This window comes from Calonectris borealis, chromosome 28 (genome assembly GCF_964195595.1).
Source record: "Calonectris borealis chromosome 28, bCalBor7.hap1.2, whole genome shotgun sequence".
NCBI classification, from domain to species: Eukaryota; Metazoa; Chordata; class Aves; order Procellariiformes; family Procellariidae; genus Calonectris; species Calonectris borealis.
In genome coordinates this window covers 4,790,405-4,811,370 of record NC_134339.1, presented here as the reverse complement: position 1 = coordinate 4,811,370, position 20,966 = coordinate 4,790,405, and the positions used below count along the sequence as shown (strand labels likewise).

At 66.4% G+C, this 20,966-nt stretch overlaps 2 protein-coding genes across 5 annotated transcripts; one reads left to right on the top strand and one right to left on the bottom strand.

Annotated features, from left to right (window-relative positions):
- The first annotated feature begins 167 nt into the window (after positions 1-167).
- On the top strand, positions 168-5,682 carry RFXANK (regulatory factor X associated ankyrin containing protein). 4 transcript variants are annotated; one of them, XM_075175653.1, is made up of 10 exons: positions 168-482; positions 891-1,105; positions 1,338-1,415; positions 2,120-2,200; positions 2,565-2,630; positions 2,811-2,911; positions 3,923-4,048; positions 4,567-4,633; positions 4,863-4,943; positions 5,313-5,682. In XM_075175653.1, exons 2-10 carry the CDS (start codon positions 898-900, stop codon positions 5,369-5,371), a joined length of 867 nt encoding a protein of 288 aa, XP_075031754.1. In that variant the 5' UTR covers positions 168-482; positions 891-897; the 3' UTR covers positions 5,372-5,682. The 4 variants fall into 4 exon arrangements, with proteins under 4 accessions (XP_075031754.1, XP_075031750.1, XP_075031753.1 ...); XM_075175649.1 differs by lacking the exon at positions 168-482 and having other exon boundaries at positions 514-1,105; XM_075175652.1 differs by lacking the exons at positions 168-482; positions 1,338-1,415 and having other exon boundaries at positions 514-1,105.
- Positions 5,683-6,203: 521 nt separating this feature from the next.
- On the bottom strand, positions 6,204-8,433 carry NR2C2AP (nuclear receptor 2C2 associated protein). Its single transcript, XM_075175684.1, has 6 exons — positions 8,417-8,433; positions 7,763-7,809; positions 7,501-7,591; positions 7,246-7,351; positions 6,869-6,936; positions 6,204-6,575 (listed from the first exon to the last, which is right to left on the bottom strand). The coding sequence occupies exons 2-6, from the start codon at positions 7,801-7,803 to the stop codon at positions 6,459-6,461; spliced, it is 423 nt and encodes a 140-aa protein (XP_075031785.1). The 5' UTR covers positions 7,804-7,809; positions 8,417-8,433; the 3' UTR covers positions 6,204-6,458.
- Between the last annotated feature and the right edge of the window lie 12,533 nt (positions 8,434-20,966).

Below are 20,966 nucleotides of genomic sequence, written 5' to 3'. Positions count from 1 at the left end.
CTGGGCACCTTGCCAGGCCGTGAGGTCTGGGGGTCCCCCCCCCCCCGTGGATCCTCCCCCCTCCGGACACTTGACCCCTCACAGCCCCGCCATGGGCCTGCGGGGCCCGAGCTCTCCCACCCCCAGGGCCTGGGTGGCCGGAGCCGCTCTCCTCAGGCGGGAGCGGGACGTGGGGTCCCGTGTGGGACAAGGGACAAACGGGGGGTGGGGGGTCCCCCCCAAGTCAGGGGGAACCTGCTGCCCCATGGCCACCGCCACCCCGTCCCCCTCCCACGAAAGGGACTGTCGCTTTAACGCCAGGCTTTCCGCCTCGCCCGGCCTCCGTGCCGTCAGCGGGCAGGTGGAGCTGGACGGGGGCCCCCACTGTGCCCCCCGCTCCCCTCGGGCGGCCCCCCCAGCCCGGCCCGGCTGAGGCCGGAGGAAGGGGAAGTGCTGGGGCAGGACGCGGGAACGGGGGGCCCCTGCGCCGGAGGATGCCGGGGGTGAGCCCAGACTCCTCGCCGGGGAACGGGACAGGCCGCGCTGGCCAGCCTGGGGACGGCCGGAGACGGCAGTGGGGTGGCCAGGGAGAAGAAGGGGGGGTCCCTCCAACCCGCCCTAGCTCGGCCCCGTTGCGAGCGGGAAGGCGGCCATGCTCGGGCGAGCGGTTCGGAGATGGTCCCGGTGCAGCTTCGCAACGCTCCCGTGACGGGAGCTTTTGTCCACCCAGTGGTGCGGGGAGTCTGGCCGGAGAGGGCAAACGGGACCCCAAACTGCACTGCCAGCGCGGAGGAGTTTGGTGGCCGCAAGCGCTTGGTGCTCGGGGACTCGGCAGCCTCCCCCCCCCACCCTCTCCGTCCCGGGAGATGTCCCCAGTTTTTCCTCCTTGCTAACGCGTTGTTGTGTGGCAGCTGCCCCATGGAAGGTGAAGAAGCGGTTGCTCGTCTCGCGGAGACCCCCCTGAATGTCAGGGATGCCCAGGAGCGCCCGAAAGAGGGTGAAAATGGAGCCGAGGGAGCAGCAGCTGCAGAGGAGCTGGCTGTGACAAGGGACACGGGGGACAGCGGTGCCCCCCCGGGGCGTCTGCGGCTGGACCAGGACATGCCACGCTTGGACCACGGGGACGGTGAGTGCTGGGGGTGACGGGGCGGTGGGAGCAGAGATGGGGCGTGCGTGGATCCGGGACCCTGCAGCATCTGCCCCCCTGTAAACTGGGATCAACACGCCCTCCGCCCTGGGGCTGGGGCGCACGCGGGGTGCTTGCCGTGCCGGTTGGGTCTCGTTGTGCTGCGTGTGGAGCCCAGCCTGCTCCCCAACAAACGGAACCGAGGTCCCTAACGGCCGCCCTCGTTTTGTAGGTGGAGCAGACACTGTCCCGAAGCCCTCGGCTGCCTCGATGGACAGGCAGAGGAGCACCGAGCTCTCAGTCCTTGACAGTGAGTGTTGCAGAGCCTGGTGCTCACAGATGCTCAGGGGCAGCCCCAGTGGGAGGCAGGCATGGGAGAGGTCATCTGGATCTCTCATCCCACAAAGGCAGCCAGAAAAAAGTCTTTTACTGCTGCCAGTCCCTCCCATAATGTGGCAAGGCCAAGTCCAACTCCAGACCTTGCTGATGACTCCTGCCAGCAGAGAGGTCGCTGCAGCTCCATGCAGTGGAATTGGAGGTGGCAAACTCTTTCCATATACTTTCCTAATTAAACTACAGATCGCTTGTTGACAAGACATTGAGATTTCCAAGTGCAGCTCTTCAAGGGTAGGAAATACGAGGATGAACTCGAGTGCATCCCCCAGGCTGTCCTCTGCAGTGTATCGTTTGCGGTTATGCCATTAATGCCAGCTCCCTGCCTCCCGCAGTGCCCCAGATGGAACCTGCCCCTCCTTGGGCAGCTGTTTGGGCTGTTTTATCTTCCCTGCTCAGCTGTTGGTCCCTGCACACCGGTCAAACCTCAGCCTCCAGGCTCATTACTTGCAAGGGAATAATTCCTTTTTTGCAGGACTCAGTTTTTGCCAGGGACAGGAAGGAAAGGCTTCAGATAAGGTGCACGAGACCTGAGCTTTGATGAGGTTCTTGGCCTCAAGTCAGTGTAGTTCGTCCCTGCGCACGGAGATGTGCCCTGACTCTCTCCTCTCTCTGGAACAGGCTTCCCCCTGAAGCACTCGAACACGCTGACGAACAGGCAGCGAGGCAACGAGGTCTCGGCCCTGCCAGCCACGCTGGACAGTGAGTACCGCCGGGCAGAGCGGGCTGTGCATCCCAGCCCGTGGATGCATTCGGGGTGTAGGGGGAGCAGAGGGATAGCGGGGCTGGAGCCCCCCTCCATCTCCGGCTGCCACGCTCTTCAGTGTCCACCGGGGCGGTCTCTCGGGCTGCTCCCCGCAGTGCGGCTCCTCTCAGCACTGACCGTGTCTTGCTGTCCCCACCGCTGTACGGCAGAAGGGTGTTAAGTTACCCATTGGGTTTTTTGGGGCTCAGACAAGGTCTGTCCAGTCACCACCGCCCCAGACTTTCAGGGACCCACCTAGAGACGGTGGGTGCTGAGCGGGGAAAAGTTTGTCCTGATGGGTGAATTCTTTCTATCCCCCAGCGTTGTCCATCCACCAGCTTGCTGCCCAAGGAGAGCTCAGCCAGCTGAAAGAGCACCTTCAGAAAGGTACACGCCTCTTCCTTTGGGTTCTTACCCCCAGATCACGCAGAGTCCTGCCAGGTCACAGCACGCCTTTTGATAAACCCTTGGCTTAGTTTTACAGCCTGTGTTGGGTTTACTGGGGGGACAAGGAGGAGAGGGGGCTTTACCCTTCCTGTTTACGATGTCTCATCCATGTTTGTGCAGGCGAGAATTTGGTAAATAAACCTGATGAGAGAGGTTTCACGCCGCTGATCTGGGCTGCAGCCTTCGGAGAGATCGAAACGGTCCGTCACCTGCTGGAATGGGTAAGGCCACACTCACACAGCACCTTGTTAACAGGAGACCTCCCATCCCCAATCCTGGCGGCTGCCAAATTGTCCAGCACCGTCCTGGTACCGTCTCAGCCAATCTTTCCCATGGCACCAAACAGGACGCGTTTGCAGCGCTAACGGCTCAGACGCTGTCAGATGCTACTCCCCGTTGGGCTGTGAGGAGCTAAGTCAGGAGCATGAAGAGCCTTATCTCACAGCTAGCAATAACTGTTTGTAATTAAATATCTGCTTATTGGTAATTTGAGATCAGCCTTATCACTTGGGCCCTGTAATCTGCCAGCAAATGTGCTCGCTGAGGTATCGTTGCAGTTAATGAACGCATTGCTGCATCGTCCTTGAGTGCCGGGCTTGCAGTCGAGGACTGTCTGGGGGTGAGCAGGAACCAGATCCTCCTGCACTCTGGATCAAGCTGCTCCCCAAAGCTCATCCACGCCTGTCCAACGATCAGCGAGCACTCACGCCACATGAGCACTCTGGCTCCGCTACCGTATTAGCAGCAAAATCGCAATGCGTTACCAGAGACACAAACAGAAGCCCAAATAAACGAGGCGATACGTTGGTAAAGGCTATACTGAAGTCCAGGAGAGGTCCATGGCTGGCAGGGCTTGGAGGACAGGGAAGTTTTCTAGGTAAATCAGTAACAAAAGAGATGGTGGGTACTGTACAGGCATCTAGACAGGGCCGGTAACAGTAGTGATGGGAAAAAGGGCTGAGTAACAGGAACCATCAGGCTTAGTTTACTGACACTGGAGAAGGGCCTTCAAGTCCTCACCCGAGATCTCTGATGATGATTAAAACATGCCCGGTGGGGACTTTGGGAAGGAGAGGTCACTGGGAACGCGTGAGCTGCCTCTGCCCCACCAGGCCGTCGGAGCCTGGCTCCACGATCAGCCCCCCTGGGGTACCCAGCAAGGCTGTGCTGAGCGCCCCAGGTCTCAGCAGGGCTCCGTTGCCCGTCGGGGCTAACGCCTGTGCCGTCCCCAGGGCGCTGACCCCCACGCGCTGGCGAAGGAGCGGGAGAGCGCCCTGTCCCTGGCCAGCATGGGCGGCTACACCGACATCGTCGTCATGCTGCTGGAGAGGAACGTGGACATCAACATCTACGACTGGGTGAGTGCCGCCGGGCGCAGGCTGCTGCGGGGACCGCGCCGGCGCTGGGAGCAACACCAAGCCCCGGATGGGGCTCCGCAAAGCTTATTTTAAAAAGCAACAGCGAGTTCACATCGTTCTGGGCTGAGTTAGCAGCAATGCCTTTCTCCTAGATGCTTCCCAGGCTCGCAGCGCTCGTTTGCCTGCTCATGCAGTTGTTCCGAGAAATTAATCCGGATAATAATTTTAAATGGTTTCCTCAGTTGTTCACACTGGTGATGTTACCAGCCACAAGGAAACAGCACTCAGAACTTAAGGTTGTCTTTAAAATTACACAATTTAAAAGTTATTGTATTGCACACAGAGAATAAAACCTGCGCAGAGCTGCTCTGCGAGAAAACACCCAGCCTGGAGCTGGGAGAGGGCGGAAGGGGGATCCCAGCAGGTCGGGGACCTACGGCTCCGGGAGAAGCAGGAGCTGCGTGAGCACGGCCCCGCGCGAGGCCGGCCGTGACACAGCCCCTTCCCTTTCCCTGCAGAACGGCGGCACTCCTCTGCTCTACGCCGTGCGCGGCAATCACGTCAAGTGTGTCGAGGCCCTACTAGGTAACGGGGAAGATCTGCTTTAGTCCTTGGCCTCGAATCGTTGGCAACCGCCTCGGGGAGAGAGCGTGCCACGCCTGGGGGGAGAAACTGAGCAGCCTGGGGGCGTCACGGGGGGCTGCCCAGCCAGGACGGGCACTTTTTGGGGGTCCCCTCGCCCTGTGCCTGACCCGGAGGGGACGCCGTGTCGGCAGGGGAGCGCCGTGCCCTGATCTCCACTGCCTGCTTGCAGCTCGCGGCGCTGACCTGACAACGGAGGCAGATTCTGGTTACACCCCGATGGATCTGGCCGTGGCCCTGGGACACAAGAAAGGCAAGTGTCCCCTCCGTGCCCCGCAGGGAGCCCTGCCTTCCCTCCCCAAAAAGCCTCCAGGCAATTCCCAGGTTCCAGCCTTGCTCAGGGCTTTTTTTGACCTTCCACCACAGCTCCCCACTCTGCCACGCACACAAAGCGCGCCAGAGAAATAAAGATGGGTGCTGTTCCCCTTGCTCCCCCTCCAAACCAGAGCGGTGCTGGAGATCGGGCTGGGCCAGGGGAGATGGGAACAGGCCCCTGGAAAAGGGGGTTTTCCAGCCTCCCACTGGAAAACAGAAGCAAAATGGTGACCAGGTCCTGCCCACAGCGGCACTGGCTTCTCACAGGCTTGGCTTCCCTGGGTTTCACTTCTCTCCCCTCCCTTAGTCCAACAGGTTATCGAAAATCACATCCTCAGGCTATTTCAGAAAAAGGAGCTGGAGTGACGCGGTGGCTCGCGCTGCACTGCTGCAGCACCAGCGCTTCTCCCGGCCGACGCAGGGCTCTCCCCTGGGACCAACGCGGCCTCACCCAGCCGTCCTGAAACGGGCAGCAGCGCGATGCTTCGAGCAAGGAGCACGCGGAGGAAGCCGGGAACTGCCTGCCCTCGGTGCATCCATGCCTCTCCCGGCACGGCCGCAGTGGGACACTCATTCCTCGGGGCAGCTGCATTTCTGCCCTGTCCGGGCTCGGCTGCTTCCTGCGTGTGTGCATTCAGGTATTGCCTTATTGGAAGTAAACTCAAAGCAGCCATGTGGAGCCCTGTCCATTGCCTCAGCCTGCCACAGCTGCCAGTCCCTCATCCCAGCACCAGCTACTGGGGAACCACGAGGGGAACTGGGCCAACCAACCTCTTCAAAGCCTGCACCCTCCCAGTACCCCAGTATTCCTCTCCAGAGCTGTCTCTGTGAAGAGGGAAGCTCCCTCTTACGCCCATAAACTTGCCAAGCCCTCCCGGCACGCAGCGTTATAACCAGCCAGGGAAATATCCATAGGCAGGAGCAAAACCCCGCAGGAAGCATCACCCTGGCAGCCAGGAACACGGCACGGCCCCGGCCGACAGCCGGCACGCTGCGATCCCGAGCCGGAGCCCCGCGAGGCCGCAAACAGCCGCTCCAAGAAGTTCAGGGGTGGTTAGCAAAGGCGAGAGACAGCCAGAGCCCGCAGCCCACGGAGGCGGCACTTCTCCTCCCTCCTGCTCAAGCCACGCGCCGGCATGGCCATGGCAAACCAGGGCTCGGTCCTGGGGTGCCGCTTGCCCAAGGAGCAGCCGGGAAGGAGCGGGGACACCATTTATTTGGCTGGTTACCCAGGCTGTGTCCCACCAAAGGCTCGGAGGTCCAGCACGTGGATCTCTGCGCTAGTGTCCCTCTGTCACTGCCATCCCGTGGGGCGGGGGGTCCCTCCCAGCGCCTTGGGGTGCAACTGGGGGCACACGTTCCCGCTGACAGGGTTTGCTGTCCCGTTTCCCCCCACTCTGGGGGAACGCAGGCGATGGGGGAGCGGCCCCCCACGCTGTCCCTCGCCGCTGCCCTAGAGCCTCTCCCCCAGCACCCCCAGGTGGTACACCACGATCCTCCCGAAGAAGTCAGTGCTGTTCTCAAAGGTGATCTTCAGCTTATCCAGCACCGTCTCCTCCACCTGGAATCTGTGCGGGGCTGGTAAAGGAGAAAAATAGGCAGGGGGACACCGCGAGACGTGGGAAACCTGCTCCGAGCGGGCCCACGCGGGGCTCGCACCCTGGCGTGCCACGGCCGGCGATGTCTGGATTTGCTCCAGCTCCGCCGAGTTGCTTTAGGGGTAGCAAAGTGCCAACAGGCACCCGCAGGTCTGTCGTTTAAATCACAGCTCTGCCATCGCCCCCCTGCCCCTCCGCAGCCGCGGGGGGCTCTGAACCCACCCGCCAAACCGTTCGACCCAGCCCGCAACACAGCAAAGGATATCTGCATGGCGTTGATGTCCTCGGGGTACAGGTCCGATATTTTCGCCAGTTCTTCGCCTGCTCTGCAGCCTGCGGAGGGTGAAGGTGGAGGCAGCCGCGTGGAGGCTCGGGTGCTGGGGGAGCCTCCCTGGCTGCCAGGGCCTCGCCTGCTCCGTCCCTCTCTGCTGCAGGGCTGGCAGCACGTTCCCATCTGCACCCAAAGCGTCCCGGAGAACCCCAGATCCTCGCTGCCCACCCCTCTCTGCTCCAGCCCATGGCCTCAGCCCCTCTGAGGGGGGGCTAACAAATACCTCTGGGCCTCGCAACGAACAGCTGCGGGATCCAGATGTGGGTAAACAGCGGCAGAGGGATGCCCACACCCCCAAACCAGCTCCTCACCTTCCAGCGTGCACAGCCGGCTGGAGAATCCCCCCTGGAACTGGATGTGGAGCTGCGAGACCTTGACGGTGCAGGGGAAATCCAGGGTGACCCACTGGCACGTGCCCTGAAGGCAGGAACAACACCGGGGCTCCGTCACCGCGGGGAGAGCGGGGTGTTCACCGCCTGCACGGCTCCTGTCCCCTGTACACGGCTCTTGTCCCATGCACGGCTCCCGTCCCACCCCTCTGGCTTCCCCTGTCCTTGTCCCCCCACCTGGTCCGAGTTCCAGCACGTCTCCTCGCTCGCGTCGAACATGTGCTTCTTCCCAAACTGCTTCACATCCCGGTTAAGCACAGAGCTCACCCTGCGGGGACACGCGCCACCGTCCCGGGGACACCACAGGGACAGTGTCAGTGATGGGACTTGAGTCTCCCGCGTGGCCAGGGGACAGTGCGTGGCACCCAGGAGGGACCCACCTGGGGGTGGTGGCCACAGCACCCGCTGCTTGCTGTCCCCTTGGGGGACCAGGACTCACCGTGTGGCCGTGTCAGCGCAGATCAGGGGCTCCATGGGCATCGCTGCCTGTGGAGAGATGGGGTCAGCCAGGGGCAAAAATGGGGACCCCTGGACAGCGCTGGGGGCACCCTGGCAGCACTGGGGGCACTCTGGCAGCATTGGGGACCCCTGAGCAACACTGGGGACCCTTGAGCAGCACTAGGGGTACGCTGGGCAGCATTGGGGACCCCTGAGCAACACTGCGGACCCTTGAGCAGCACTAGAGGCACGCCGGGCAGCATTGGGGACCCCCGGACAGCACTGGGGACCTCTGAGCAACATTGGGGACCCTTGAGCAGCATTGGGGACCCCTGGACAGCACTGGGGGCACTCCGGCAGCATTGGGGACCCCCGAGCAACATTGGGGACCCTTAAGCAGCATTAGGGACACGCCAGGCAGCATTGGGAACCCTTGAGCAGCACTGGGGGCACGCCGGGCAGCATTGGGGACCCCCGGGCAGCACTGGGGACGCCCAGCAGCATTGGGGGCATTCGGGCAGCACTGGGGACCCCTGAGCAGCATTGGAGACCCCCGGCCAGCACTGGGACACCCGCGCAGCACCGGCCACCCCCGGGTCCCGCCCCCGCCGCGCCCCGCGCCCATCCCCGTCCCCGCCGGCCGCCGCGCACTCACCGCCCGCCCAGCGCAGGAAGCGGCGGAACTGCTTCCCCGGGCCCGCCCCGCCGCCGCCGCCGCCGCCGCCGCGCCCCGCCCTCCCCGCGCGGGGACACGGGCGGGCGGGAGCGCCCGGCCCCCCCTGCAGCCCCCCCGGCGGGGGGGGGGCCTGTAGCACCCAGCAGCTCCGTGGGGTGCTGTCCCCCCGTGCTTCGCCCCGCCTTGCAAGGGCTTCCCCCCCCCCCCCCAGCCGCCCCCCTGGCTCCTGCACGGCCCTGGGGTCGGGGGTCCAGCCCCACACCCGCCCCCAGGCCCGGCTCCAGGGGGGGACCCCGCGGGGCCCCGGGCTGGGGGGCGGCTGGGTGCGCTGCTGGGCCAGCTCTGTAGGTGGCACTGCTGGAGCGCGGCTGAAAATGGCAGCGGAGAGAGACGGCGGTGAGGGGCCCGAGCGCGGGGGTGCGCCGGGATCCCTGCACGGCCCAGCAGCCCTGCGTGCTCCAGCATCCCGCACACCCCAGCATCCCTGCGTGCTCCAGCATCCCGCACACCCCAGCATCCCGCACATCCCAGCAGCCCTGCGTGCTCCAGCATCCCGCATGTCCCAGAATCCCTGCGTGCTCCAGCATCCCGCACATCCCAGCATCCCGCACACCCCAGCATCCCTGCGTGCTCCAGCATCCCGCACATCCCGGCATCCCCCACATCCCAGCATCCCTGCACATGCAGCATCCCTGTACGGGCCAGCATCCCTGCACACCCCAGCATCCTGCAACCCGAGCATCCCTGCGTGCTCCAACATCCCTGCATGCTCCAACATCCCTGCACGCTCCAGCATCCCTGCACGCTCAGTCATCCCTGCACGCTCCAGCATCCCTGCACGCTCAGTCATCCCTGCACGCTCAGTCATCCCTGCACGCTCCAGCATCCCTGCATGCTCAGTCATCCCTGCACGCTCCAGCATCCCTGCACGCTCAGTCATCCCTGCACGCTCAGTCATCCCTGCACGCTCCAGCATCTCTACGTGCTGGAGCATCCCTGCACACCCCAGCATCCCCCTCGATGCCAGTCACCAGCACAAAGCCCTGGGAAACCCAAGCCCTCCCTGCTTCCCCACCATCGCTGCCTCTCGGCCAGGTCTCCCGCGGGCACCCCAGCCAGGCAGGGCTGAGCTCCCCCTCAGCCTGCGAGGGAGCCGCGGGGAGCCCGGAGCAGTTGTGCAGGGAGAAATCATCCCCCCGGCCAATATAACACAGCAGCTGCTTAAAATTATCCTTCGCAGGATAACCTTCGCTGCTGCGCTTGCCCACAGCCCCACAGCTTGCCCCCTGGGTCTTTGCGGCTGCGCCCCGGTGCTCAGCGAGGTTGCCAAGCCTTGACCCCGGTCCCACGTCCCCGGCCGGCCCCCGCGGCCGCCTTGCTGCGGGAGGCAACGCAAGGCAAGGGCACAGCGGGAGTCTGCCGCCCTCCCAAACCTCCCCGGTGCTGCGCTGCCTGCGTGAGTCACGGCGGCCGCGCCGAGGCTGCCTGCGCTCAGCCACGAGCAAAAATAAAACCAGCCGAGCGCTGCAGAGCTGTCACCTCCCCCTCGCAGCGCGGCTCTGGGGGCTCCGGCCGCCTGGCTGGGGCTGCGCACACGCCTGCACATGCGTGTCAATGAGCACACATGTATGTGCCCATGCATGCACACACATGCGGTGACACAGAGCAGCACATGCGTTCCATCTTCCTCCTCCTTCCTCCCCTTCTCCCCCCGCCGAGTTTCGCCTGAGAAATTGGGTCAAAAACCACAGGAGCCTTAATTGCCCCGCGGCTCATTGCATGTTGGGGACAGGACTGCCATTTGTGCCACCGCTGCCCGTGTCACCTCCTGCCTGCGCCTGCCGGCACCGTCCCCCCTCGCCCCGGTGACCCGCCAGCCCCTCCCGCCCTGCCCGCCTGGGGGGGAGCGGGGGGCAGCGCTCTGGCCGGGGGCTCTTTGGCCTCGGCCTCTTCCTCGCCCTCCTCGCTCTCGAGGAACGAGGCGGGCGGTAAATGCAGCTGTTTCGCGCCGGGCTGTGCCGGGAGCAGCTTGGCGGCGTTGGCTCCCGGCTGCCATCCAGGCCGGCACTCAGCCGCCCGCCGGGGGGGCCTCTGCATTTTATCCAAGAGCTAATAGAAAGGCTGGTGCCAAACCAGGCGCCGGCACGGATCCAGACCCCCCCCACTCCCACCGGGCGCGAGCTCCCACCCGCGAGCCACCGGGATGCTGGCCCCGTGCCGGCGCGGCCACCTCGTGCCGGTGGTGCAGGAAACGGGTGCCGATGCCTTTTGTGTGACGGGTGCCGGCGTGTGAGTTTTGCTGAGCAACCCCGGCTGGCGCCGGGAGCCGCTTCCGAAGAAGAAGCGGGTGTTGTGCCCTTCGCCGTTAATTACTCGCGGCGATTGATTTCCACTTCCGTGTAAACACTGGAGATTACCGGTGAATGCGGCACAGGCGCTATTCAACGCCGCGGCCTCTCTGCCCGGCACAGGGCCCTGCCTGTTCTCTGGGCTGCGCCGCGGCCTGCGCAGGGGGGCCGGGGGTCCCGGGGGGGCCGGGGGGGCTGGGAAGGGCAGGATTTGGCACAGCCGGTAATTAATGCTAAATAACAATGTGGTGGCATCTCTGCGCTGGGAAGGAGCCGTGCGGGGCGGCAAGGGGGGCATCCCTCTGGAAGGGGATGGGGAAAGGATATAATTGTAATTATCTTATTATAGCCCTGCTTTTAAGCCACAAACCGGCGTTTTCTTCCAGAAGGGCGAGGCATTTTCTTCCCCACTGGGCTCGTGGCCGGGCTGCTGCGGTGCCGGTGTCCTCCCGGCCGGTGCCGCTGCGCGGGGGGTGCCGGAGCCGCGGCACATCGGCCGTGAGCAGGCGTCGGGGCAGGACGTGCCGTTAATGAGCTTGGCTCTGCTCACGGGAGATGCTGCTCGGCATCCCAGCGCGGGCAGTGCCGGGGGGGCAATTACCGCCCTGGCTAATGAACCAGCGCGGTGTCCTGCCAGCCCCGCTGCTGCTTACTGCCGGAGTCAGAGCGGGGCTGACCGGGGTTGCTGTCCCCCGCGCCCGCTCCCAGTCCCGTGCCAGCGCTGCCGCCTGCTCCCCCAAAATCATGCACCAGTGCTGCGGGCCCCAGGGTGCAGGGTTGGGCCCTGCCCGTGGATGCCGAGCTGGTGGCATTGCCACCCAGCTGGGTCACAGCTTGTGTCCCCCGTGTCCCTGCTGGAGGGTGGGTGCTGGCCGGGGCTGGGTGCTGCGGGAGGGTGAAGGAGCGGGTCCGGCTGCCGGAAGGGGGAAGGGAAAGAGGCAGTTGCCATGGAAACAGAAAATAAAATCAATGCATCCTGCCGGCGGGTTTGGGGGGAAGTTGGGCCTGGCCAGGGCACGGTCCCTGCATCCCTGGGGGGACGCTGCAGCCCCCAGCCCAGGCCCCCCGTGCCCTCGCTGCCATGCCCAGGTTGTGCCGTGGGGCCGAAAGCAGAAAGAAGCCGCAGCGGGGGGCGAGGAGCAGCGGGTGGGGGATCGGGGGCAGCGTGGAAGCGGGTCCATGGCACCAGGTCTCAGCCCATCCCCTCCGAGCGGACCCCAGGTCGGAGCATCCTGCCCTGCTCCAGCCCCGGCTTCGGACCAGCATCTCAGCCAGGACAGGCACCGGCTGCCAGTTCACCCTGCCACGGAGCCGTCCCTCCGTCCCTCCGTCTGGCCGTCCGGCCGCCCTCCCACTGCCTGTCCCCGTGCCAGTGCCCCGGGCGCTGGCCCCAGCTGCGGTGGCAGAGGCCTCATTAATAAGCCGCTCTCCCGATGAATGTGGCAGCTCTCCTGGAACGGGCTTCATTAGCCGCCGGCGGACCTGAGCGGAATAACAAGCGGCTCCGCGGGGCGCGGGACGGGGTCCCCCCGTGCACCCCTGGCGATGCGGGGACGGGGGCACACGGCCGCGCTCCAGTCGCGGGGAGCTGGGGGGCCCCTCGCCATGCAGGGAGGGTCCCTGGCACCCCGGTCCCTCGGTGCTGAGCGCCTGCGGGATGGCAGCGGTGGTGCTGCTCAGCACCCCGGTCACGGCACCGCGGCCCCGGCTGCCAAATCGGGCAGCACCGGAGCTCGGGAGGCTCCCGGCCTCGCCGCCCCCCAGCCCGGCTCTGCCATCGGGGTGAGGAGGGTGCTTCGCCACCTGCTCTTGCAGGGCCAACCCCTCCATCCCCTTCGGGTCCCCATCGACCCTGCGGTGTCCCCACGCCTGTCCCCACACCGCGTGTTGGCCACGTCACCTCTCCGTTGTGGCTCTTGAAGAGAATAAGACCCGGCTGAGACCTATTAAACTCATGTCACGTGGCTCCTGGCCCCCCCGCTGTCCCCTGGGTGGCTGGGGCCAAGCCAAGGCCGTGCTGGAGCCGCGGGGACCCCCCCAGCCCCACGCTGGAGCCGGAGCCCCGCTGGGTCTCCCCAGGGGCAGTGGTGGGCCCCGGCCCTTCGCGGCGGGAGCCCCTCGCCATCGCCGCCGCGCACCCCGATGGCCAGCGGCCACCTCCCAGCGTCCCTGTCACAACAAAGGAAAACATCTCTGGATGGAAACTGCAGGAGGGTCGTCACGGCAACACTGCTGCAGGATTTCACCAGAAACCCAGCGTTCTGGCTCAAAAAGACGCTTGGGTCCCTGCTCACCCCACAGACGCTGGTGCAAAACCCAACGGGGCCGGGGACGAGTGAGCGGGACCGAGGGGTGGTGTCACCCCAACCACCGCTGTCCTGGGTGCCCGGCCTGTCCCCGGTGGGGTGGGGGACGTGGGGCACAGCGGGGACCCGGCGATGGCGGGGGGTGCCTGGTGGGAGCAGCTCGGGACAGAGCCGTCGGTGCTCTCGGGGTGACACCGCGAGGACGGGCTGGACGTGGGGCTGGGGGTGCGGAAGGGACCCGGCGCCAGGCAAGGATGGGGACATGGGGACATCCCTCCGTGCCAGGCGGAGCTGGCTCTCCCACCGGGTGGAGGGATGGGCACGGCGGGATGTTGGGGCTCCAGGCTGGGCCCTGGGGACGGGGGGACCCCATGAAGTCAGCTCCCAGCTGGACGGACCGGCCAGGGGGACACTGGGGCTCCAAACCGGTGCCGGCAGAGGAGCTGGTCCCCACCGCCGCCCCGCCGCGGGCTGCGGTCCCCGGGCGCGGAGCAGCTGCCGGCGCGGGGAGGCGGGCGGGGGGGAGAGGTGTCTATTAAATCCCCATCCATAAGCCGCGCTGGCTGGTGTCTGTTATGACATTTATCTCCACTCGAGAGGAGAGCTCCGATAACTCACTGCCGGCACCTTCCCCAGCAAGACAAACGACCGGCGGCAGATCAGCCACGCTGCCTCTGCCGGGGCCCCGTTTCCCCCCGGGAGGTGGACGGGTGGGTGCCCCAGGTCCCTCCGCTCCCCCCTCACCCACCCCTTGCTGCTCCGAGCCCTCGGGGAGGTTTGAGGCCCCGAGCGGCTCCGGCTCCGCTCTCCCCACAGCCCCTTCGCTCCACGGACCCGTCCTGGGTCAGGGTCAAGGCTGGGTGCAGCTTCGTCACCGCGCCCGGTGCTCGTTAGCGAAGGGTGGCCCATGGGAGGTGGGTGCCGTGTGCGGGAAGGAGCCGGGCTCGCCTAATCCCCGACCCGTGCACGATGCGTCGGGCGGATCAGACCCTGCCGGAGCCACCGGCTTTCTAGATGAAGCTTAGGAAGACGAAGAGCGGGAGGAAGGGCCCGGGCAGCGGGCGGCGGGCAGCCCCGCGGGCAGCAGGCGGGTGGGATGCGGGTCTTGCTGCGGGTGCAGGACCCGGCTGCAGTGGGGGGCAGCGGGAGCATCTTCACCCCAGGCCCTTGCATGAGTGGGGTGAGCGTTTCGGAGCCAGCTCCACCGGCAGGACCATCCTCTCCGGGCACATCAGACGGTGCAGCACCCTCCTTCCAGCAAACCCCAGCCAGCACCCATGGGTGCCCTTTCCAAAGCAGGAGAGCGGGATGGAGACCCATAGGGTGGCAGCACCGGCCACCTGGATCCACTCAAAGCGGGAAGTAACGGGGACATCAGGGTGCCAGCAAATCCCCTGGGACCCTCTCCCCAATCCTGCTTGGCAAACACCACGGGGGCGTTAACCCCTGTCACTGTCCCCCACGCTCAGGCACCTACGTGGGGACGGGGACGCCAGCTGCAACCACATAAAGAAGGGGAACAGAAGAGCTCTGTGCGCCGGCAATGCCGGGGTTGTGCCGGGGGGGTTCACAAAAGGCAGGAAACGCCACGAAAAGTCTGGCACAATGGAGTCGGAAATGAGAACTTTGCTCTCGGGTTTCCGCGGACTCATCGTATGGGGAAAATGAGGTGGGGGGAAATATTTTTTTCACCCGTTGTTGCCAAGTCGTGGGAGACAGGGTGGCATTCTCCATTCACCGGTGGGAAGGTGACCCCCCCCCCAAACCCCCTCCCTGAGAGCTCAGCGATGGTTTTCCCCTTATGTTGGGGTTCATTTCTGGTATCGCAGCTTCCTGGAGTGTCTCACCCATTTTATTGGGGTTGTTTGGGCTCTTTCAAGCCTTCATCCACCCTCAGCATCTTCCAGCCCCTCCGCACCCCCCGTACGGCCCCATACGGTGCGGAGGGGCTGGAAGATGCTGCTGGTTGCAGCCTGTATGGCTTGGAAGGGGTTTTGGGGTGCGGAGGGGCTGGAAGATGCTCCCCATTTTTGGACACCCCCTAAAATGCTGCTGGGTGTCAGGGCAGGGATAGAGGGAGGCCCCGCAGTGACTTGGGGGGCTGCAGAGAGGGTGGAAGGTGCCCCCCCTTTCTGAAGACCCCCTAAAATCCTGCTTGGATGCAGCCAGCTCCCAGCGCAGGGATGCGGGGGGGGGGGTGCGGTGCATACGGAGGCGGGGGGGCACGCCGAGCCCCCCCACCGACCCGGGGGGCTGCGGAGGGGCTGGAAGGGACCCCCCCCTCCCCCTCTTAGGGACCCTACCCCCATTACAGGGACCCCCCCAACCCCGGCTGCGGGGGTCCGCGGTGCCTGCGGCGGGGGGCGGCCCCGCTCGATGGGGAGGGGGCGGCCCCGCCGGGGGGGGGGGGCGGCCCCGGTTTGGGGGGGGCGGCGCATGCGCGGCCGCCCCTCGCCCTGCGCCGGGCAGCGCGGCGGGGCGCGGAGCGGGCGCGGGTTCGCCGCCGCTGCGGGCAGGTGCGGGCGGGCGGCACCGGCGGCACCGGCGGGGGGGCCGCGCCTGCCGCCAGCCGCGATTGGCCCGGCCCGGCCCGGCTCGGCCCCCTCCGGGGGGCCCGGCCCGCTGCCCCCCTCCGCGCCCCGCTTTTAAGCCCCCGGTGCCGGTGGGGTGCTCGGCTCCACCGGCGGCGATGACCCCCTGCGCGCCGTGAGCACGGCCCCAGGTACGTGCGGCACCGGCACCGGCACCGGCACCGGCACCGGCACCGGCACCGGCACCGGCACCGGCACCGGCACCGGCACCGGCACCGCCCGCGCCGCGCCCCCGCTGCGGTGCCCGGTGCCGGGCCGGGCGGTGGGAGCGCACGGGGAGGGGGGACGGGGACGGTGGCACCGCTACGGTAGGAGCGGGACGGATCCGCGGGCTGGGGATGCGGTGGGGACAACGGGGCTGTCAGGGCTGGGGGATGCGGGGGCTTTGGGGGGGACACTGGGCTTGGGGCTGTGGGGGGACACTGGGGCTGTGGGGGGACACTGGGGCTGTGGGGGGACACTGGGCTGGGGGACACTGGGCTGGGGGACACTGGGCTGGGGGACACTGTGGGTACCAGGGTGGACAGGGATGAGGGATGCTGGCCCTGGGGTTGGGGAGATGCTGTGGCTGAGGGTTGGGGACACTGAGGGGACTGGGTCTGTCGGGGATGGGGGCGCTGGGTTTGGGGCTGGGGACAGTGGGGCTGGAGGGGACGCTGGGGTTGGGGCTGGGGGGGATCAGGAGTGGGGTTGGGGGCACCAGGGCGGGTGGATAATGGGGCTGGGGCCACTGGGGTTGTGGGGACACCAGGACAGGGGGATGCTGGGGGAACCAGGGCTCTCAGGGCTGGGGACACTGGGACTGGTGCTGAGAGGGGCTGGGGGGCTCTGGCACAGGGACAGGCTGGGGGACACGGGCACTGGGGCCAGTGGGACAGGCAGGGCTGTGCCCTGACCCCCTGCCCAGCCCGTGGAGGAGCTGGCAGCGAGGCGGTGGGCAGGGAGAAGGGGCGAGGGATGGCAGGAGAGCAGCGGGTGCTGGCGGATGGGTGCCCGGAGTCGTCCCCCTGCGGTGCCGGAGCCGGGGTCACCTCGGCCCCCTCCCCTGCCTTGGCCACTGGTTCCCCCTTGGTGCTGCCGGTGGTGCCCTGGCAGGGAGGGAGCCGGGAAGTTGCAAATCCTGGGGTGCCCTCGGCTGCCGGGGAGCAGGCAGGGCTGGCAGCGCAGTGGGGGCTCAGCACCACGGGCAGAATGAGTCCCAACCTGCATGGCCCGCCATGGGGATGCCGCGCGGCGAGGCCGGGCTGGATGGACGGAGGGCTGCTGGGATGGACGGACGCGGGTGCGGGTACCGGTGAGGGTTTGCGGCTGCTTAGGGGCTCCTGGCTCCCGCGCACCGGCCCGGGGGCTCGGCCAACCCAGCGCCGGTGGGGAGGACGGTGCCGGAGGCCCAGCTCTGTGCCAGGCCCACCGGCCCGGTGTTCTCCCTGCTTTCGGTGCCAGGCACCGGCGCGGCTTTCGGAGCCGCTCACGGGCGTGCGGCCGAGCCATCCGCAGGGATGGGGCCGGGGGGCTTGCCGTGATGCTGCGCCGGCTTTGGGGCTCCCGCGGTGCTTTCAGCTTCCCGGGGAGAGACAGAAAGCGGGGAAAAAAAATTAAAAAAAAAAAAAAAGAAGAGCAAATTCTAAAATAAAGGCTGCAGACTGTCTGCCTAATAAAAATCGCACCCAGCAAAGGGCCCATATTGGACGGGATCACAGTTTTCCGAGGTGCTAATTTATTCTCGCAGGCTGGGGGGGAGCGGGAAGCATCACGTTGCCTGTGAGATGTGACGGCAGCGAGGTTTGCAGAATTCCTTTGTTGTGGGCAGAGAGGAGGGGACGCGGAGCCGGCCCCGCCGCCGGGCTCCCGCCGCGGCCGCGCAGCCCCGGGGGGGCCCTCGGCGGACGCCCCCTCCCCGTTGGGGCGGCAGAGGCATCGTGGCGCTGGGAGGGAGGTGGGTGCTGCGGGGGGCTGGTGGCTCCGGTGGGGTTGGGTGCGGGGGGTGCAGGATCAGCCCCGTGATGGTGGGGGGGGACATGCTGGGTGGGTGGGCACTGAAAGGCCGTGTGTGCGCTGGTGGCACTGGGGACTGGAGTGACCCGTGGGGACAGCAGAGGTCACAGGGTCTGCGCCCTGGATGGGGGGCAGCTGGGGGCACCCCCAGGGCTGGGGCATCCCCAGGGTGGGGGCACCCCCGTCCCGCTGCATTCAGGCTGCCTGGGTGGGTGGGCAGTGCCCCCCCTCCCCTCCCACCCGTCCCAAGCCCACGTCCCTGCACTGTCCCAAATGTCCCCTCTGCTCCATGGGGACCCCGGGGTCTGCAGCCGCCCCCATCCCAGCCCATGGCTCGGGGCAGGTTAGGGCGAGAGGAGACCCCAAAACTGGCCGGGTCGTCCCGGCGCCCAATGGCCTATGAGGAATTAAGCTATGTTTCAGCTGAAGCTAATCACCAGCCCCGGCGTTGCATATTCATGAGGCAGATGAATTATTCATGAGGTGACAGCTAGTGACAGATGTGAAAATGTTCGCCCGGGTTGGGGGGGGCGGCTTTGCACCGGCGTTATTTTAAATTTCTCTCGTCAGCCGTTCCCCGGGCTGGGGCTGGGCGCTCGGGGGACGGGGACGCGCTCCTTGTCCCCGAGGGGGACGTGGCATCGGGGATGTTGCTGTGCCCTGAGCCCCTGGCATCGCCCTGACCGTGGAGAGAGACGCCGCCCGCGAAATTTAGCCCCTCGGGCTCGCGGTGGCATGGCCAGCGCTGGCTCCCCGTGCCACCCTCCTCGCCTTGCTGTCACCGCTGGGGACGGCGCGGTGATGCCCGGCATGGCTGAGCCCGTGGCCCCTTCCGCGGGGACCCCGGCCGGATCCTGTCCCAGCGGCATGGGGCTGGTGCTGCTTCCCCCCTTGGCACAGAGGCTGGTGGTGCTGAGCCGTGCTGGCAGCAGCGTTCCCCTGCCTGCGGTGGGGAGCCAGGATCCGGCCAGGGCTGATCCCGGTGGTGCCGCGGGGTCGGGATTCGGCCGTGCCAGCCCCGGCGCTGCCGGAGCGGGATTGTGGGTTAGTGGATCAAGAGGAGGTGGGAGGGAGACGGTCTCAATAATTAACGAGGCGCCGAGGCTGGGAGGGCGCTGCCTGGCTGCAGCTTCGGCAGCCCCCGGCGCGGCGTGGGGGTCCTCGCGCGGGGGACGCCGCGTGTGGTGGCTCCGGCAGCGGCAGGGATGGAGGCTGCCGAGCCGCTTGCCCTGACCTTGGGATAAACTTTTTGCTGGCTCAGCACAGGGCCGGGCTCGGCGGAGGCGGCAGCCGGGGCTCCGGTGAGGGGCTGGGGGGAACGGAGCCCGGCGGGGACCTTCCTTTGTCTCTGTGGCTCGGAGCGGAGCCGCGGTGCCACCGGGAACGTGGTCGCCACATGCTTCGAGGGCAGGGGTGCCAGCTGGGTGGCCCCCAGGGGAGGCTGGGGCTGTGTGCCCTGTCCCTGGGGTGGGGGGGAGCCCGGGACCCCCCTGCCTGTGGTCCGGGTTCCCCAAGGAGGCAGCGGGTGCTGCCGGCGGGGCCGGCCCTTCCCACCGCGGCACCTTCCCTGCTGCGAAAGCAAAACCTGCAGAAATGCTGATGTCAGGGAAGGCGACGGTGCAGCCGGAGCCGCGCAGCCCTGTGGCCCCCCACCCTGAGCCCCCCAGCCCCTCGCCACCGGCAGCACCCGCTCCCCTGGTGCTGCCAGCCTGGGGTGCCCCGGCGGGGTCGGGGACCATGGTCCCAGCCAGCCAGCCCCGGTACGGCATGCGCCCGGCTCCGCAGCCAGCGGGGCAGTGGTTGCAAATCCAAAGAGCAACTTCTCTGTTTAACATTTAAATAAACCCCGGGCTGTTTACCCAGCGGTGCTGCCCGGCGTTTGCTCAGCGAGGACCCGTCTCCAGAACAGCGGCTCTGGGTAAACAGCCGAGAGCTTTGAGGAGTATTTATACGCTGGCACGTTAACGCGGCTCTTTGGGGTCTCTCGGGTCCCTTTGGCTCCCGCTCCATCCCACCACCCTGCCGTGGCACGGGGCACGGGGCCGGGACCCCGCGTCGGGGGCTCTTGGCCCCGGGTTGTGGCAGGGAATGGGGGCTGCCCCGCTGGGAGCTGGGGCGGCCACGGGCCGGGGAGGAGGAGGATGGAGAAGGGGAAGGTCCCAGGGATGCTGTGGAGAGGTGTCAGGGAGCGAGACTTGGTCGCTGTTGTCCCACGTGGGAAATTGTCCCGTTTGCCCTTCGATGAGAAAAGTCGCCTGGATGCTGCAGGGGGGAGCGTGAAGGGACGCGGAAAAGAAAATGGGTGAAAAGACCAAAAAAAAAAAGGGACTGGGGGTGATTCGAAGCCCTGGGACATGTGCGGGCATTGTGCCCAGGGCACCCTTCTCCCCCGGTGCTGAGCGTCTTGGATGTCCCCATCCTGCACCCATCGCGCCCATCCCGCACCCACCACCCCACCCTCGCCCAGTGGGTCCTGGGGCCACGGCTCGGCGAAGGCAGGGACCACCCCAGAGCCACCCAGTCCCACGCCCCGGCACTGATGGTTTGTGCTGGGAGAGCTCCTGACACCCCAGAAAGTGAAAATTAGCATTTCAATGGGGAGGAGCTGGAACCTCCCAAGGGCGACCGTGCCAAGCAATTTGTTTTTCCCGTAGTGGGAAGGCAGGGAAAAGTTTGATGTGCGGCGGCTGCGAGCCCGGGAAATTTCCTTCCCGGGGCATCTCTGAGCAGGGAAGAAGGAGCCGCCGTCCTGCTGCCGGTGCCGTGGAGCAGCCCCGGGGCTGCTCCGGGTTTTTTTGGCTCCTGGGGGACGTGGCCCGGCGAAGGCGCAGTGAGCCACAACCCGCTCCCCGCTCCGCACCCCGGGAATTTCCCTCCGCGGCCGGAGCCGGGGTCAGGTCACCTCCTCATCTTTTACCAGTTTGCAGGCAGAAAGGCCCGCGGAGCTGCTGGGGGAGGGAAGGGGCTGCAAACGCTTTCTTCTTTAGAAGAGATAAGATAAAGCCCAGTTTTGCACCCCCCAAAAGGCCCTTTTCCAGCGCTGAACACGGGGGGTCTCCTTTTTTCTCGCCATTTTGCTCTTTCTTTCTATTTTTGTCCCATAAAAGCAGAAGGGACAGAATGAGAAATCAAGGGCTGGAAAATGGAGCAGCATCGGGGATGGGGGAACCTGTGGGCTGAGCCGAAGCCTCGGCTCCAGGCAGGCGGGAGAGGAGTGGGGGGCTCCTGGTGTCCCCCCAAAGCCGGGTGCTCCCCAACTCACTGTCCTGGCTGGGGGTCAGTGTCAGAG